General features: G+C 42.3%; 1 protein-coding gene across 2 annotated transcripts; it reads right to left on the reverse strand.

The window, feature by feature from the left end:
* Window positions 1-9,590: 9,590 nt before the first annotated feature.
* On the reverse strand, window positions 9,591-17,425 carry LOC148003401 (uncharacterized). 2 transcript variants are annotated; one of them, XM_087568606.1, is made up of 5 exons: window positions 17,232-17,425; window positions 16,249-16,408; window positions 15,129-15,260; window positions 14,278-14,461; window positions 9,591-9,978 (listed from the first exon to the last, which is right to left on the reverse strand). In XM_087568606.1, exons 1-5 carry the CDS (start codon window positions 17,359-17,361, stop codon window positions 9,829-9,831), a joined length of 756 nt encoding a protein of 251 aa, XP_087424732.1. In that variant the 5' UTR covers window positions 17,362-17,425; the 3' UTR covers window positions 9,591-9,828. The 2 variants fall into 2 exon arrangements, with proteins under 2 accessions (XP_087424732.1, XP_087424733.1); XM_087568607.1 differs by having other exon boundaries at window positions 9,591-9,994.
* Window positions 17,426-17,759: the final 334 nt, after the last annotated feature.

A 17,759-nucleotide genomic window follows, 5' to 3' on the forward strand; every position in this document is an offset into this window, starting at 1 on the left:
GCTGTGTTCTGGTGTTAAAAAGAGATCTTAAAGATTGTGATTTAGGATTGCCAGTGTTACATTGACTAACTCAAACATATTTTTAATTAAGGAAAAATCATACAGGTAGAGATTGTTACAAGATTTACGAAGGATTGATGAGGTTTTGGAACTTGTGAGAGCATTACAGCCAGTTTACTTACTCCAACTGCCATTTCAGGATAGATTTAGAGGATTGCTAACAGCCTCATGTTAGATAATTTTGTTGCTTCTTCAGTGTAAGAAGTTAGAACTTAAATCTTTCAATGTATATAGAAATTTTTACTACAAAACTTTGCTCTTAAATTGAGCTTTAATATTTGGGGAGTAGCTGTCACACTACTCCAGATAAGAATATTTGAAGCTAATTTTAAGCTTCTAAAGATATGTCAATTGGCTAAGTACCTCACCTTACCAGAGGACTTAGGTCTTTGTTATGCACATTGGAGATAAAGCTTCAGCTGTGTTAGTACAGAGTTGTGGACTAGAGTCATGGAAGTATTTTGAATAGAAACCTGGTAAAACATCTTATTCCAAACAACAGTTAATTGGTTACTACTAAATACTGATATTTGGCCTATTACATATACAACTTTTTCAGGCAAAATTGATAATTTTACTCTTTACATGCTTTTGTACTTCCTGCATATTTGTGCGTACAACACATAGGAAATGCGCTTAGTGCATTTATAGGTGGTTCATCTAATGAAAAGGCTACATGTATGATTACATCACTTGTTTATTCTCCTGAGTTTCTGCTGCTTCAGCACAGATTATTAAATTCCATGGTTTAGCCACTGTTTTTAAAATGTTAAAAAATCAAGCTTTCAATTCATATACTGATAGCCAATGTGTGGTTTGTGGTTTACAATTGATTTCAATTACTTAATGCTTTATTAGAGACAAGTTTTCTACATGAAATCAGTGAGTGATTTCAGTGTAAATGTCTGACAACTCACTGTCCCTTCAGTGCTCTGGCTCAGACAACTAAACAAAACCATAGACCCAGCTCTTTAAAAATGGTAATAGAGTTGCTAACACACCCTCACGAAAAGAGGAAGACTACATTTGCTTACTTTCAACTCCCAGCTTCACCCTGCCAGCTCAGGGATTTCTAGTAAGACTGAATCTGGACAATATTTACAAGATTTGACATTTCTAATTAATGCTTATGTTTAGGTAAATAAAGTTTGTGAGGTGCTAGAGAAATGGCTTAGTGGTTAAGAGCACTAAATACTGTTCTTTTATAGGACATTTAAGAACTCAAACTGGATTGCCTGGGCTCTTTAGCAAGGGAGGACAGATACCAGACAGATTATAGTCCTTACATAAGAACAATTAGTAAAAAAATCTCATTCTTTATATATCCAATACAATTATGCTGGAGACAATAATTTGGTATACAGGTCAATTTATAAATACAAGTGCTCAGTGTCCTCAATTTAATCCTCGAGGACTTACCTTAATAAATAATATCTTTACTATATCTTAATAAATAAAAGAAGGAGTTATCCCTGTATGCTAAATAATGCTCCTTTTATTTCAATTTTAAAATTTTGGATGCCAAAGTTTATGGCACCCTACAACTAGGCATACTTCTGCCTAGGTGAAATAGAGAGATCCACTTATTGACATGTTCCTGTCCAGATATTTTATATGGGGAAGAGGGAATGTTTGTGTTTTTTCTACAGGATGCTACAAGAGTGTGCCAGCTGCCTGAGTGGTTGCTGAGACTTGCTGATCCTGGTTATTCAGCTCTCCTGGTTCGGGTCCCTGGAGTCATTCCTCTGCCCTGAGAGGAAGATAGAAGATTCCCCTTCATCCTTTGTCATCACAGAGATTTTGCCGTTGCTGCAGTCAGTGTTACCGCTGCGTGTGTTCCCGTCCCACTGTGGCCTACGCTCAGACTCTGTACACTGCTGCTTGCTGACTCCAACTGTTACCCCTGTCCCTTCATTTCTCTGGTGACTCTTGCTGCCTTAACTGGTAACTGGTGTTGTCATTTTACAGATTGTAGCTTCACAGAAAGCCACCTGTGTAAAGCTACAGTGACTGGAGAACTCTGTCCTGGAAAAGACCTTGACACTTTCGCTGCTATTGTAGCAGCCTTTACTGCTGCAGACATTGTGTCTGCAGTGTCTGGAGTTATCCTCCCCCAATCTATTGTTAGACAAGTACAGTGGGTGAACTTTCTGGAGTAGTTACTAACAATTGGGAGTTCTAAATTTTATAGGAGTGGCTTGACTACGGTCCTTGTTGGTAACAGCTGAGGAGGACCATATGAGGTGCCCACTACTTATCGGGAGTGGCTCTGTTTGATGCAGCCCTATGCTGTGGATCAGTATTCATACCATGGTTGGTTTGCAAACTCAGATCTCAACAGTAACGTGACAAGGCCGTTATCACTCAAGCACTTGTGGCCATTGTACAAAGGGCCTCACCTGGAATTGGGTTATCTTGTTCAGGATTTACTCTGTATCTGAGTTCCCTGCTCCTGCACCCCATGGATCTGTGGGTCCATTGCACTGGGAGAAGAGGGACTCTCACTGTATCTGAGTTCTCTGCTCCTGCACCCCATGGATCTGTGGATCCATTGCACTGGGATTGAGAGAGACTCAGTGTTCCTTTGATCAGCCCTTGCACATCGCTGAGGTTTCCTCATTGCACGCGATAGGGTGATCATGACTGCTATAAATTATATAAATTATAAGGGTGAGATGTAGAGGGCTGCAATAACATTCGCCAGCACTAGATGGCGCTGGCTTCCACTGCGCCCCACGTGGTAGGCTAGGATAGACTCTGCCATTGCAAGATGGCGCCAGCCTTCGCCGCACCAGCCGGCCCCCTTTCAGGAAGTTAACTATGCGCATGTGCAAGAGTGCCTTTGTGCCAGGTCTTTGCCCACTCGGGGCGTGCCTTATGAGATCATGGGTAACAACCAACCAGGTGTGGGTGCGCCGCACTAGGGTTTTATAAGCGCGCCATGTTGGCGCGGCATGGTTTTTCCTCTTCTAAGATTAATAAAGTGGTCACAGTAAGGATTTCTAAATGTCCGCGTGCTCCTTGCTGGCGAAAAGTCGCACGCAGGACAGGTCCTAATAGCACAGTCCTACTTTCTTAGAGTAACTCATAGGGACTTACTATATCCATACACCCATAGCTCCATATGCACTGGACCCCAGCGAAGTGCTCAACATTCATTGCATTTGTCACTCAGTTTGCCACAAATGTTAGATATCTGAAAAGTTCACCAAATTTGAAGGTGTGAATAAGTCCCAGTGACTGGAGTAAGCTCAAACAGTCTGTGACAACAAATAACTGCTTGAGCATCCAAGAGACAAGACGCTCACCAGGATCATAGTCTTTTCCCAGTAAGAAAATTTTAATATTAAGGCTTCAGATGAAAAGATAAATTAGGAGTTCTAGGCCAAAAAGTTTTATCCTCTGGCCTCAGGGTTGCAGCCATTCTTTCAGCCCTTCCTGGCCTCTCACAGGATCAGAGTTCTCACCTGGAAGCAGGAATATCTGGAAGGCACATAATACATATCCACAGACTACACTTTGGGTACAAAATGACAGGCAACTTCAAGGCTTAAAGTCATTCTCTCTCTCTCTCTGTTTCTGTCTCTCTCTCTGTCTCTCTGTCTTTCTCTCTGTCTCTCTCTCTCTCTCTCTCTCTCACACACACACACACACACATTTTGTGGCTACACACACTTAACATTCTTTTGTGCACTCTGCCTTTTTAATTGCAATTTTCTTTTCTCATACTCCCACGATCATGCACACGTCTGTTCATTACCCTTTCATTCTCACACACACTCTTCATACACACCTCATACATATCTCACACATACCACATGCACTCTCCTGTCACGCACACACACAATCTTCATACACACCTCATACATATCTCACACACACCACATGCACTCTCCTGTCACGCACACACACAGTCTTCATACACACCTCACACATATCGCACACACACCACATGCACTCTCCTGTCACGCACACACACAATCTTCATACACACCTCATACATATCTCACACACACCACATGCACTCTCCTGTCACTTACACAAACACTCTTCATGCACACCTCATACATATCTCACACACACCACATGCACTCTCCTGTCACGCACACACAGAATCTTCATACACACCTCATACATATCTCACACACACCACATGCACTCTCCTGTCACGCACACACACAATCTTCACGCACACCTCATACATATCTCACACATACCACATGCACTCTCCTGTCACGCACATACACAGTCTTCATACACACCTCACACATATCTCACACACACCACATGCACTCTCCTGTCACGCACACACACAATCTTCACACACACCTCATACATATCTCACACATACCACATGCACTCTCCTGTCACGCACATACACAGTCTTCATACACACCTCACACATATCTCACACACACCACATGCACTCTCCTGTCACGCACACACACAATCTTCATACACACCTCATACATATCTCACACACACCACATGCACTCTCCTGTCACGCACACACACAATCTTCATACACACCTCACACATATCTCACACACACCACATGCACTCTCCTGTCACGCACACACACAATCTTCATACACACCTCACATTCTCTCCTCACTCATTCTCACATGCTCTCCTCATGCTCTCTCCCTGGCTCTCACATTTGTTCTCAGACTTGCTCCCTCATTAGCTCCCTCATTAGCTCCCTCATTCACTCTTCACATTCTCACTCCACTCACTCTTCACATGCTCTTCTCATGCTCTCTCATTCGCTCTCACATTTGTTCTTACATTTGCTCTGTCATTTACTCTCTCATTCACTCCCGCATGCTCTCTCTCATTTACTCTTCACATGTTCTGTAGCCTTTCTCTTGCCCCAGTCCTTTATTCATGATGCAAAAGCGGGTAGAAAAATGACATTTTTTAATCATTGCCAAATCAGATGCAAAGAATGACTACATCCCACCAAGATCTAAGAATTGCAACTGTTCCCCAAAGTTTCAGGCTTCCCCTATACCCAGGCCTGTGGCCAATATAATAATAATTGTAAACTTATCATTATTTAAACTTTAATTCTTTACTTTTATACTTCAGAGTCCAAAGCTCCGAGGTCAGCTAATTGCATTTTCCTGAGACTCTCTAATGATAAATGACATGGGCAAAACTGCCAGGCAGTGGCCAGAAAGAATCAAGGTAACCCTTAGCACAGTAATTCCACTAGCTTTCTGTTCCTTGCACACAATGACTCTCATAAGAGTTCCAGTAGTTTGACTTAGTTTACTAGTATATAATTTTATATATTCTATATTTCCTTAACTAGTCTGTAATATTATATACGACTTATTTCCTAACTTCAATAACCTTTTCCTTTCCTAGCGCCCGATTGTTGACTCTAATTCATTTTCTCTTATTTCCTTCAAGCTGTCTTTGCAAGTCAAACCTTAATCTGGAACTTCAATTGTGCAGTTATTACATATTTTCCAAGATGAGAATACACAATATGCACCTGGGCCGCTAGGGATATGCTGTGCTGTGCCCCTATGCATCAATTTCCAATTGTCTAAGAATCATAACCTCAAGGAACATCTAGTTTCACAGAATTCACCAGAGCAGAAGTAGAAAGACGTAGGAAAGTCAGACATAATAGAATAATTGTGCACACCAAGGCCACCTGATAGGCAGTCACACACAAATGAAATCTATACAGCCCTTGTCCAGGGATAAGGTTTGGAGAAATGGAAACAACCAGTTTTTAAAAAGAGCTACTGCGGGCTACTGAGATGTCTCCATCCCGGACTGCTGCAGGCAGCCTCTTATTTCAGATGGTGGGTTCATGGAGAGATGTGTCTCCTGCTTCTCAGGGTTCCAGAAGCCACCCTACTTTACAAGGAGCTGCTGCAGGCTTCTGAGATGTCTCCATCCCGGCCTACTGCCTGCAGTCCCTGTCATTGTATGTTGTCCCCAGCATTAGCTAGAGCAATCAGACAACAAGAGGAGGTCAAAGGGATACAGATTGGAAAGGAAGATGTCAAAATATCACTATTGCGGACGACAGAAGAGTACAATTGATTCACCCCAAAAGTTACACCAGAGAAATCCTAAGCCTGATAAACAACTTCAGCAAGTGCCTGGGTATAAAATTAACTCAAACAAATCAGTAGCCTTCCTCTACACAAAAGATAAAGAAGCTGAGAAAGAAATTAGGGAAATGACACTTTTCATAACAGTCCCAAATAATATAAAAATACCACAGTGTGACTTTTATCAAACAAGTGAAAGATCTGTGTGACAAGAACTTCATGATCTGAAGAAAGAAATTGAAGAAGATCTCAGAAAATGGAAAGATCTCCCATGCTGGATTGGCAGGATGAAAATGGAAAGATCAACCCATGCTGGGTTGGCAGGATGAAGATAGTAAAAATGGCCATTTTACCCAAAGTGACCTACAGATTCAATGCAATCCCCATCAAAATTCCAATCCAATTCTTCATAGGGTTAGACAGAACAATTTACAAATTCACTTGGAATAACAAAAGAACACAGGATCACTAAAACCATCCCCAACAATAAAGGACTTCCCTGGGAATCACCATCCCTGAACTCAAGCAGTTTACAGAGCATTAGTGATAAAAACTGTATGGTGTTGGTACAGAGACAGGAAGATAGACCAGTGGAATAGAATTGCAGACCCAGAAATGAACCCACACAGCTATGGGCACTTGATTTTCGACAAAGGAGACAAAACCATCCAGTAGAAAAAAGATAGCTTTTTCAGCAAATGGTGCTGGTTCCACTGGAGGTCAGCATATGGAGGAGTACAAATCATCCCCTGCTAATTGCCCTGGACAAAGCTTAAGTCCAGGTGGATCAAGGACCTCTACATCAAACCAGATACACTCAAACGAAGAGAAGCAAAAGTGGAGAAGAATCTTGAACACAAGGATACTGGAAAAAATTTCCTGAACAAAACATGAATGGCTTATGCTCTAAGATCAAGAGTAGACAAATGGGACCTCATAAAGGTACAAAGTTTCTGTAAGGCAAAGGACACTGTGGTTAAGACTAAACAGCAACAAACAGATTGGGAAAAGACCTTTACTAATCCTACAACTGATAGAGGGCTAATATCCAAAATATACAAAGAACTCATGAAGTTGGACTGTAGGGAGACTAATAACCCTAATAAAAATTGCAGTTCAGAGCTAAACAAAGAATTCAGAGCTGAGGAATATGGAGTGGCTGAGATGCACCAAAAGAAATGTTCAACATCTTTAGTTATAAGGCAAATGCAAATCAAAACAACCCTGAGATTCCACCTCACAACTGTCTGAATGCCTAAGATCAAATACTCAGGCAACAGAAGATGCTTGCATGGATATGAGAAAGAGGAACACTCCTCCATTGTTGGTGAGATTGCAGACTGGTACAACCATTCTGGATATCAGTCTGGAGGTTCCTCAGAAAATTAGACATTGCACTAGCTGACGACCCAGTTATACCTCTCTTGCACATATTCCCACAAGATACTCCAACATACAAGAGGGCACATGCTCCACTATGTTCATAGCGGCCATATTTATAATAGTCAGAAAATGAAAAGATCCCAGATGCCCTTCAACAGAGGAATGGAAACAGAAAGTGTGGTACATCTACACAATGGAGTACTACAGCGATATCAAAAACAATGACTTCATGAATTTCATAGGCAAATAGAATGAACTAAAACATATCATCCTGAGTGAGTTAACCCAATCACAGAAACACACACATGTTATGCACTCATTGATAAGTGGATATTAGCCCAAATGCTGGAATTCCCCAAGATTCACAGACCAAATCAAATTCAGGAAGGATGACCAAAATACTGATGCTTCACTTCTTCCTTTAAAAGAGAAGAAGAATCCCTATTGAAGGGATAGGGAGACAAAGTTTAAAACAGAGCCTGGAGGAATGGCCATTCAGAGTCTACCCCACGAGTGACCTATACACATACAGCCTTCAAACTAGATAAGGTGGATGAAGCTAAGAGGTGCAGGCTGACAGGAACTGGATATAGATGTCTCCTGAGAGGCACAGCCAGAGCATGTCAAATACAGTGGAGAATGCTAGCAGCAAACCATTGAACTGAGAACTGGACCTCAGTTGGAGGAATTACAGAAAGATTGGAAGAGCTGAAGGGACTAACAACCCCATAAGAACAACCATGCCTGCCAAGCAGAGTTCCCAGAGACTAAACCACTACCCAATCACTATACAGGGACTGTGCCATGGCTCCATCTGCATGTGTATCAGAGGATGGTCCTCTTGGGCACAAATGGAATGAGCAGCCCTTGGTCCTGCCTAGGCTGGGAAAGTGGATGGATGGTGAACGGAACACCTTTATAGAAGAGGGGGAGGGCGATGGTATTCAGACTTATTTCTGGAAAACAAGGAAGGAATAACATTTGAATTCATAATGAAAAATATCCAATTAAAATTCAAAAACAACAAAATGGTGTTTAGAACTTCAAATAAAAAAAAGCCACAATCAGGAAACAGAATTGTATGCCTCTGGTTTTCTTCAAATATGCTCAGGGCCTGGGTTGGTTCTGGGCCCAGGCTGAACCAAGCAGGTTCCTGCCACTGACTGCTCCTATATTCCTGTTTCCAGAGGCATCATGCAGATTAATATTGGGCAAGAGATATGGGCAAAGTTGGGCAGAAATGGCTTTCTGTCCTGTGGCATCAGGAGTATCTGCATTCCTGGGTGTTCAGCACTCTCCACCACGGGATTTGGGTGCAGGCTTCCTGATTGCTTTAAACTCCCTTATGCCACGTTTATATGTCCTGGGAGATATTACAGAGAAATTAATGTTTATCCCATTAATTTGTTCAACACTCTCATCCACAGAGTATAATTTAGAGGTAACTATATATTTGACAGTAAGCATACACAGTGGGTAATATATGCAATATGAAGTTGAAATTCACAGAGTTTGGAACACAGTGAACAGTGACTGTATAATTGCCTTTGAATCTCAGTCTGACTGGGAAGTGATTTTGATGCCCAGTCCCCATGAGAATGCAGAGATCCATCCCTCCCTGATAGCTGTGGGACTTCAGATGTTGACACTAATGATCAATAAAGAAGGTTCTTAAGAGTGAAGAGTTTGAGATTACTCTTTTTTTTCACCAGGATACATCCAATTTACATGATAGTAACCAGATGCAGGTAGTCAATATATACAGTCTATATCCTTATCAAAATAGAAAACCAAATGAACAAAACAACAAGACATAAATAACAAAACTTCAAATGAATAGGAGGAAAACCAAATAACCAAAATAATCAAAACTCAGGCACACTTTAAATAGAGGAGCTGCGCTAAGCATTGTTTGCTGCTCCTTCTGCAGAATAGATTTATAGCCTGTGTCTCTCCTTGGAGACACAGTAGACAAACAGTTACTGATGGTAATAATCTTTCCAAGAGGAGTGGAAGTAGGTCTGTTTTGTTGGAGTGGGGGTATTAAGAACAAAGCCATCCAATACTGAGTAGAAATGATATTACAGACTTTATCTCAAAGTCTTTCCAATGTTGTGAACTGATCTCCATGAAACTCTTCTGGATGACCCACCAGGACAAGTACACATTTACACGTGCACAGTCTTTCTGGATGACCAGCACCTCTTGATTGATGTGCATCAGCACTTCTCTGAGTCCCTCCAAAAGTTTACACTTGCTGGAGGGTGGGGAGGTGAAAGTACGGCCTATTCAATCCAAAGAAATAAAACTAAAGGAGGAAAATGCAGTCCACAATTGCTATGGACATTACAGATGAGATGCAATAGTGGTGTATTTGCTGTGCACACTTAGTTCTCCTCCTGTAGCACTTCTCTCCAAGGGAGATCTTGCCCTGGTTTGTGTCTTGTTCGAGTTTCTCCTGGAGAATTTCAGACCTAGCAGAGCAAGGGAATAAAGGTTTAGTGAGTGGTTTTCAATTCAGCTCTCCCTCTTTTTTTTTTTTTTTTTATTAACTTGAGTATTTCTTATATACATTTCGAGTGTTATTCCCTTTCCCGGTTTCCGGGCAAACATCCCCCTCCCCCATCCCATTCCTTATGGGTGTTCCCCTCCCAACCCTCCCCCCATTGCTGCCCTCCCCCCCACAGTCCAGTTCACTGGGGGTTCAGTCTTTCAACTCTCCCTCTTACATCAGCTCTATTCAGTTGGACAATCCAGCATGACCTGTCAGCTGAGGTCAGTCCCTGCATCCCCAAGTGTCATAGAGTACCTGCTCTTGGATTTGTATCTCAGCTTTTAAAACTGCTAGAATTTGAACTGTGGACTATACACTGTATTGGAATTTAGAGAAAAATGAGCGTATTTTTCCACTGGTCCAGATATATTATGTTGAATAATAACATTGTACCTATGTCTGAATCTGAGTTCAAGAGAGGGATGAGCAACCTAGAATACCATGTGGATGCCTTCTGGAGAAGATGCCTAGAATTGAGGTGAAAGTTCTGATTATGTTTGCAGTGAAGGAACCTGCCTAGGTTCCATTTTAAGCACTGTACCTGCAAATGCACAGAGAAGCCATCTCACATCAAATCCATGGGAATTGCATGGATCCTGTAATCACTGAGAATGTGCTCCATGCAAATCTTCCCAGCGTATACACGGACATTAAAGGTGATTGTGATGTAGAAACACACCAGCACCCCTGTAAGTCTATGGCTAGTGTAAGGCAATTTGTGAGAGGACAGAAGAGAAAATGTCCTCAATTTTTCCAGAGAGATCACAGGAAGAAAGGAGTAGAACATAGCAAGAAATCCAGAGGATCATATATATTGTTTCATGGGCAAAATTCACATGAACTGTACCAGAACTATACTCTGAGTAGCTCTTTAGCTGCCTGAGGCTGAAATCCATGTAGGTGGTCATTCACCCAAAACGGGTATTTATATAGGGAAGGATATTCAAATGGCTTCTTCCAGCCTGTGTTCCTACCTGAACATTAATGCTTAATGTAAAGACTCCCCAGTATACGCTGGAGGCATAAAAACAAATGTTGAGTGGGATATGTACATAGTGAATAGAGCCTATAGATAGCTCAGTCAGTGATGTGCTGTCCTCTCATTAACCAACATAGACTCAGGGTTCTTTCCCTATTAACAATCTTGCTTTGCAAGTTCCCAGGGCTGTGTAGAGCAGTCTTGTTCCCCAGCAAAGGATCATATGTTGGTGGTGTACTGGACTCTTGTTCTTGTTCACTGTTTCAGACTTTCCCCAAAGTGTGCAGCTTCTTCTAACCTGAGCTGTCTTTACCATAGCCTGAGTGACTTCATGCCCAAAGCTTGAATCATAGGAAATCTCCATAACCAGGATCCAAATCAACAATTTTTCTCCCTGTAATGTGATTGTGCCACAGATATTTTGAGTAAGTACGTAAAAGCTTGCATGGATTTTCTAAGACTGAATCAGAATCTATGCAAGGGCTCCACCCTATGGTACACTTTCACTCCTTGGCTGATGGATGTCTGGATAGATTCTCCTTCAGGGCTACTCTGGGACCACTACAACACTGATGTGCCCTAGTTGCAATGGCAACACCTACTCCTTGTTGTGGAATCACTGGGTTAACTAAACCTTCTGTTCCACTTTCTGAACATGGCTTCTCATAGGGCTACCTGTTCTTACACTCCCAGACCCATCTGAAATTCATCATTTCTCCTAACTCCATTGAGGCTGAAATTAAGGGAGAGAAAATGATGTTGATTGACAGCACTTGCAGAATGCTACACAGATAACATAGGGGAGCGCTTTAGATTATCTGTGCACCTAAAGGGGCTCCTGACACTGCCCTGTTCTTGCACCACAGCATAGCTATGGGGCTTTTGCTGGATGACAATACAACTCCAAGCAACTCAAATTCTCAATGAATAAAATCCAAGCCAAACTCCCAGCGGAAGCTGTAGTGTGCCAAGGTAGCTGGAGAGAAATGGTAGCAGGCCATGTGGAAAGCAACCTTGGAGAAGACACAGTGAGTGACACACCCTTCCAGTGGGCTTTCACCATTCACAAAGAACAGAGAAGCCACATAAACTCATGGATTTTAGAGAGAAGCCCCCCTTACCTCCCTGTACTCCTTTCCTTTGATGTGCTCCAAAGGATTTCAATGCAGACCAGTAGTTTTACCCCTAATCACTTGAAAATCTAACTTTACAGGTGTTTTTGTGTCCTCTTTTTGGGGGGTTGCATTTCTACAGGACTTTATTGTCCTTCTTTTACACCATAACTAAAAGGGACCTGAAAGCTCCAGGCCTGTACCATTTGTTACCACTGTGAAACACGACTCACTTGAACATATTTCCCACTCCTCCCCCAGACTTCACGAGATAATTCTGTTACGGTATTTTTGAAAACAGAATAAATTAATACCTTAAGTGTCCTTTTGCTGTACAGAGCTGGATGGAGATGCCAAATGACTGGGCAGCTGTATTTCATGTTTCATGGATGTAAAGTGAACTCTTAGAGTACTTTTCTCATGAAACTTGGAAATAGAGGGAAACACATTCACTACTGCAAACACAAACACACACAAACACACAGAAATACACAGATACTCACTTGCACGCACAAATGAAAACTTTGATCTTGTGCAGCACATTTCCTGTTGAGTGAGGAATTAGTGGGAGCTATGCTGTGTACAAGTCTCTTAGACTCAAGCAGGCTGTGCTGCCCTGGCCTGTACTCATTTCCACTTCAGGAAACCTTTCTATGCAGATACTTGTTGGTTTTACTAGTAAGTTACATGTTCTGCACAGATAGCCTAAACAATACAACATCAAATTCCCAAGAGAGAGATTCTAGGAAAAGACTCCATCAAGCTCTATGTTGACTCATCATAGGCCCCTCACTAAAACTACCCTGTTTCCTTCATAGAAGACCTTGGAACCATCAGAGAAGACAGGGACTCATGGTCATTTACCAGGAACTTTTCATCACATTAGAGTTCATGTGATGTTAAAACAACCTCAATGTCAGTCAGAAGGAGGCTAAAGAAATAACATACCCTGACTTTTCTGAAATGCAGCACTGTGTACAGTATTGAGAGGGAATCTATCCTTAAAGAATGCCATGCCCATGATATAGTCAGCAAAGCAATATCAGCAGAGGGATGCACTCTAGGATTCCATGCAAGATCATGGTGAAGCCAATAAGACAATCAAGAATCTTCCCGGGGGATACCTCTGTTCAGGTAAAGTGAAGAAATCTAATCCTTATTTTGAAAATAGTTGAATGGTTTAAGAATGTGTTGAGACAAATAAGAGAAAGGGCTCCACCTGGAACTGGACCGGTGATGCAAAGACTGCTGGACAGCACAAAAAAAGGAAGCTTCATGTTTGTTGAGAGACCTAGGCTTAAAGGACGAAGTTGGATAATGACTGGACAAAATTGCTTGTCATTAACTGGCCTCGCCACATGCTTCCTAAGATGCAGATCAGCACAGCAATGCACCTTTCTTGGTGAGAATTGGGGGTATATATGGGTAACTTTGTTCTTGAAGTCTCAAATCTCTCATGCCAACCCTCAGCCTTTGAGAAACCTTTTCCACATCCTTGGTCTTCTATCCAGCTTCAGATTGTAAGGCCCACATATGAACTCTCCAGGAGCACTCAAATAAGACAGGACTGACATGCTGCTCCTCAGGCTCTGTAGTTACCCAAGATCTATGAAACATGAAGACACCATCTTCATATACAGGGAGAAGAGGGGAGGAAGAACAAAAGCCACCACAAATGACAATGAGAACCGGTTCTTTGCCATTTCCACCAGCCTCTCCTCCTTGAAAACTACTTACTTCCTGAGTCTCACAAGATCCCTGTAACGAAAATGAGCTCCAGGCTTTTGCTTCATCCCTCAAAGCCCTGTTCTAGTCTAAAGAGGGGCTCCCACATAGCACCCTCCACACACATGGCATGTAGTGCTGTGATATGTGATCAACCCATCTCCCTTAATAAACTGCAGATTCTCGAAGAGCAGGAACATTCGCTTTCCAAACATGCAGTTTCCTGAAGAGGGGCTATCTCCACAGAAAGCCTTGTAAACCATCACATGAATGAACACTTGGATGAGACCTAGGTCAGGACATGGATCAGTCAATAGACAGTTACATTGGTTTGTCTATGTTTATGGAAAGACCTGAGGACAACCTGACCTGGAGGCCTAATCCTACCTGCTGTTCCTTTGCACTGGGGACACAGATGTTCATTCCGGCCTCTTCACAGAGCCTCTTTGCCTCCACAGAGGATGCTGGCCGTTCAGTCTGCTCCACCAGCAGTTCTCTCTTCTCATTCAGCAAAATCTGTATATTGTTCTTCAATTGAGTTTGCTCACACAGAAGCTGGGAGTTCCTGATGCTGAACCACAAACAAAAAATGGTAAACCCAGCCAGCTTCTATTTGCCTGTCACTCTTGCAAGTCAAATCATCCCTTCAAGGGTCCTCATCCCCAGACATCCCCAGAACAGAGCCACACTATACAAGTTAGCACCAATTAGAGGAGGTCAAATCCAGAACCCACATTCAACATGAATCAAAGTACTTCTGATAATCCTGACACTAAGACGGTTTATATAAATCCAGGAAGAAGAAATGGTCCATATGGGTGCTTATATGTCCATGATATGCTAAAACCATCTTCACGTAGTGGGTAAATCCCCTCTGAGGGGTAATTGAAGTCCCAATAGATATACAATCTTTCCATGTGTTTCTCATGGATCACAGATCTTTAAATCTTCTGTCAGAGTCCTAGAGATTCAGAGTTGATTGATATTCCCATCACGGTACAAAACTTTCTATCTAGAGGATCCTTAATGGGGAAAATAACAATTGGAGGGTCTTCTATACCCTTCACATGTAGGACAACTGAGTCCAAGAGCTACAAACATAAGACCCTTGCCAGGAGGCAGGCTTCTTGTTAAAAGTCAGACACTACAGAACCAGTGCCCTGACTTTGGTTCAATGTCATACAGGACAGGAGCATTCCCTGCCTAGTGCTGGGTTCTCATCTCTGTCAGCGACTCACCGGTAGGAACTGTTCACTTGTATGAGCTCCTTGTACCTCTCCATGGCCTCACTTATTGAACTGGTCATCATTTGCATAGCCATCATTCTCATCTCATGTTCGGATTGAAGTATTGGCAATTCGACATCCAGCCTGTTGTGGGGCATGGCCCAAGAAAAATTAACCATCTGAACTCAGGATTTCAGAATTAAGTGAATTGTAAATTAAAAAAACCCAATAAAAAATTGAAATTTAAGAAATGTGGGGGGAGGGAAGAATGTGGCAAACACAAAGACCAGAGCAAAAACACAACAGTGAGACTCCAACAACAATTCTTTCAAGGAAATATTTCTACGCAAATCAGCAAAGAGTTATTTTGAAATATGGACATTTTCTAAGACTGTGGAGATATGGTTCCCCCAAGACCAACTGTACTGCAGTGGCTTGGGTCTAACAGATAGTTGTGATGATATTTCTTTTGTTTTGAAAACAGGGATTCTCAAACCTTGTTTCCTATTGTTCCATGAATTCCCAGAGGGAATAACTACTTTGACAGGGTAGAGGATTTGTAACCCCTCCTTCCCTCAGGAGGGTCCTATCTACCACCTAAGTAAACAGAAGATGCAAAGTGCTCAGTTGATCAATGTGGGCATCCCCACTATCATGACCTGCAAACTGTCCATCAGACATATCCTAAGATCCCATGAAACTCCCCAGACTCCCTGACCGAGAGCTTAATACCCACAAACACTTTCACATACTTACATACCAATCAATATACAAACACAAGCAGAATCCCAACTACATGCATGGAGGTGCCATAGAATCAGTGTATAATGAAAAAAATTAGAGGAAAAGAGGGATGACGTGCAGGCATTTCATCCCCTCACTTAGAGGCAGCAAGTGTGACCAGGTCCTTCTAGCTGTTGACAGAACCAATGCTAATCCAAGGAGCTCAGGGTCAAGTACAAAAGAGGTTGACCCTAAACACACAGGACCTAGCTTGTCTCACAAGCAAATGCCTTCCAAATCTCCTTAAAATCCAGGATGAGAGGTAAACCTCTCTTGTGCTAAGAGGAAATCTTGGGTTAGCAGAGAGAAAGCACAAGACAGTGAACAGGTTACTGGCCATAATGACTACCTGTGGTCCCAATCATCATAGATATAAAGGTCCAGGATTTGATAAAATTCATCCCTCTCGAATTGACACTTCTGGATTTCAAATTTGAGTTCCTCCAGTTCCTTTAAACACTCCTCTTGCTTACTGATGACATTTTGGGATGATGCCTTCCTACCAAAACCTGTAAATAGATAAACCCAAGTGAATTTGCATATTTGGTGGCCCATGGGCAGAAAAGATCATTCTGAATCCGAAAAGGAGGTGAGGAAGGGGAAATGGTAGAGACTGGGTGAATCCCTTAAAGAACAGAAAAGCTTTCTTAAAGGTGGATTCTTTTTTTTTTTTTTTCCGGAGCTGGGGACCGAACCCAGGGCCTTGCGCTTCCTAGGCAAGCACTCTACCACTGAGCTAAATCCCCAACCCCCTTATAGGTGGATTCTTAAGCTATGTCCCTCTTCCCAACCTCTAATGGCATACACGTGCCACATTCACTATTACAGGACCCCTCACCCTGAATAGTATAACCTGACTGATACATAAACATCTGGGACGTTGTTATCTCATATCAGATGTGTTTCAGTTAATCCTGGAGTTCATACTGCTTAGCACCATCAGGCTCTAATCATGTGTGTTCCACCCAAAGTGTCTGAGAACTCAATTCATTTCTCAGGGTGCATCCTTCCTTGTTCTCACCATCAGAGACTTATGTAACCTACAGTAATCTAGAGGAAGAAATGCTTCAAGTCCCAACCATGGATGGTCACATTTTTAATCTCACTGTGCCTCCTCCTGCCATGCATTGACACTCACAATTAAAATGCTTCCAGAAAAGAAACTGAAGGCTTACCACTTTCTGGCTTTCTCTCAAATTAAAGATCAGGAACTCCTGACTCTTGGTTTGCCTTTGAGAAATCCCAAGGCTCCTGCTTGTAAGGCCTAATCTTAGAAGGCACATCTCAAACATACCTCCTTGAGGATGTTCCCCAACTCTGCCCAGGACTCACCAAGCCTTCCCCAGAATGATTTCCTTCCTTCCAAGGAAGATGAGAGGAGGTCATCTTCCTTCAGCCTTGGTGTGGTCTCTCCTTGATCAACACTTTCCTTCTGAAATAGCCTGAGCGGCTGGCGAAACATGCCTGTTTGTGAACCCAAAGGGAACTGAAGGAATATCCCAAAGGCAGTTGGTGTCACCACAACACTGGTGACATCACAGAAGATTCTAGGGATCTCTTAGATACAATAGATTGTCCAGTGAAGGGCTTACTGATGATGCCACTGGGAAGTTCTATGACCTACCTGCTAACTAGCTCTCCAAAAATTGATCAATTTCTGTGCGGACCCTTTCCTCCAGTCTCTCATACATCACTGGGAATACCATTTGGCAACCTCTATTGCTAAGCTAGATGTTTCTCTGTGCATCATTAGAACTCAACAGTGCTTTTGCTGGGGAGGGTTGCTTACAACCTGAATGAGAGAACAGATTTTTCTTAGCACCCAAATCTCTAGGGACCAAGGAAGAGGGAGTTTTTTCT

The sequence above is a fragment of the Rattus norvegicus genome, chromosome 9 (genome assembly GCF_021556685.1).
Source record: "Rattus norvegicus strain SHRSP/BbbUtx chromosome 9, alternate assembly SHRSP_T2T, whole genome shotgun sequence".
Classification (NCBI taxonomy): domain Eukaryota; kingdom Metazoa; phylum Chordata; class Mammalia; order Rodentia; family Muridae; genus Rattus; species Rattus norvegicus.

Coding starts and splice junctions, on each gene's coding strand:
- LOC148003401 (XM_087568606.1), bottom strand. CDS start 17,361: ATGTTTCGCCAGCCGCTCAGGCTATTTCAGAAGGAAAGTGTTGATCAA. Junction 16,409..17,231: donor ATCATTCTGGGGAAGGCTTG/GTGAGTCCTGGG, acceptor ATCTATTTACAG/GTTTTGGTAGGAAGGCATCA. Junction 14,462..15,128: donor CAAGTGAACAGTTCCTACCG/GTGAGTCGCTGA, acceptor TTTGTGGTTCAG/CATCAGGAACTCCCAGCTTC.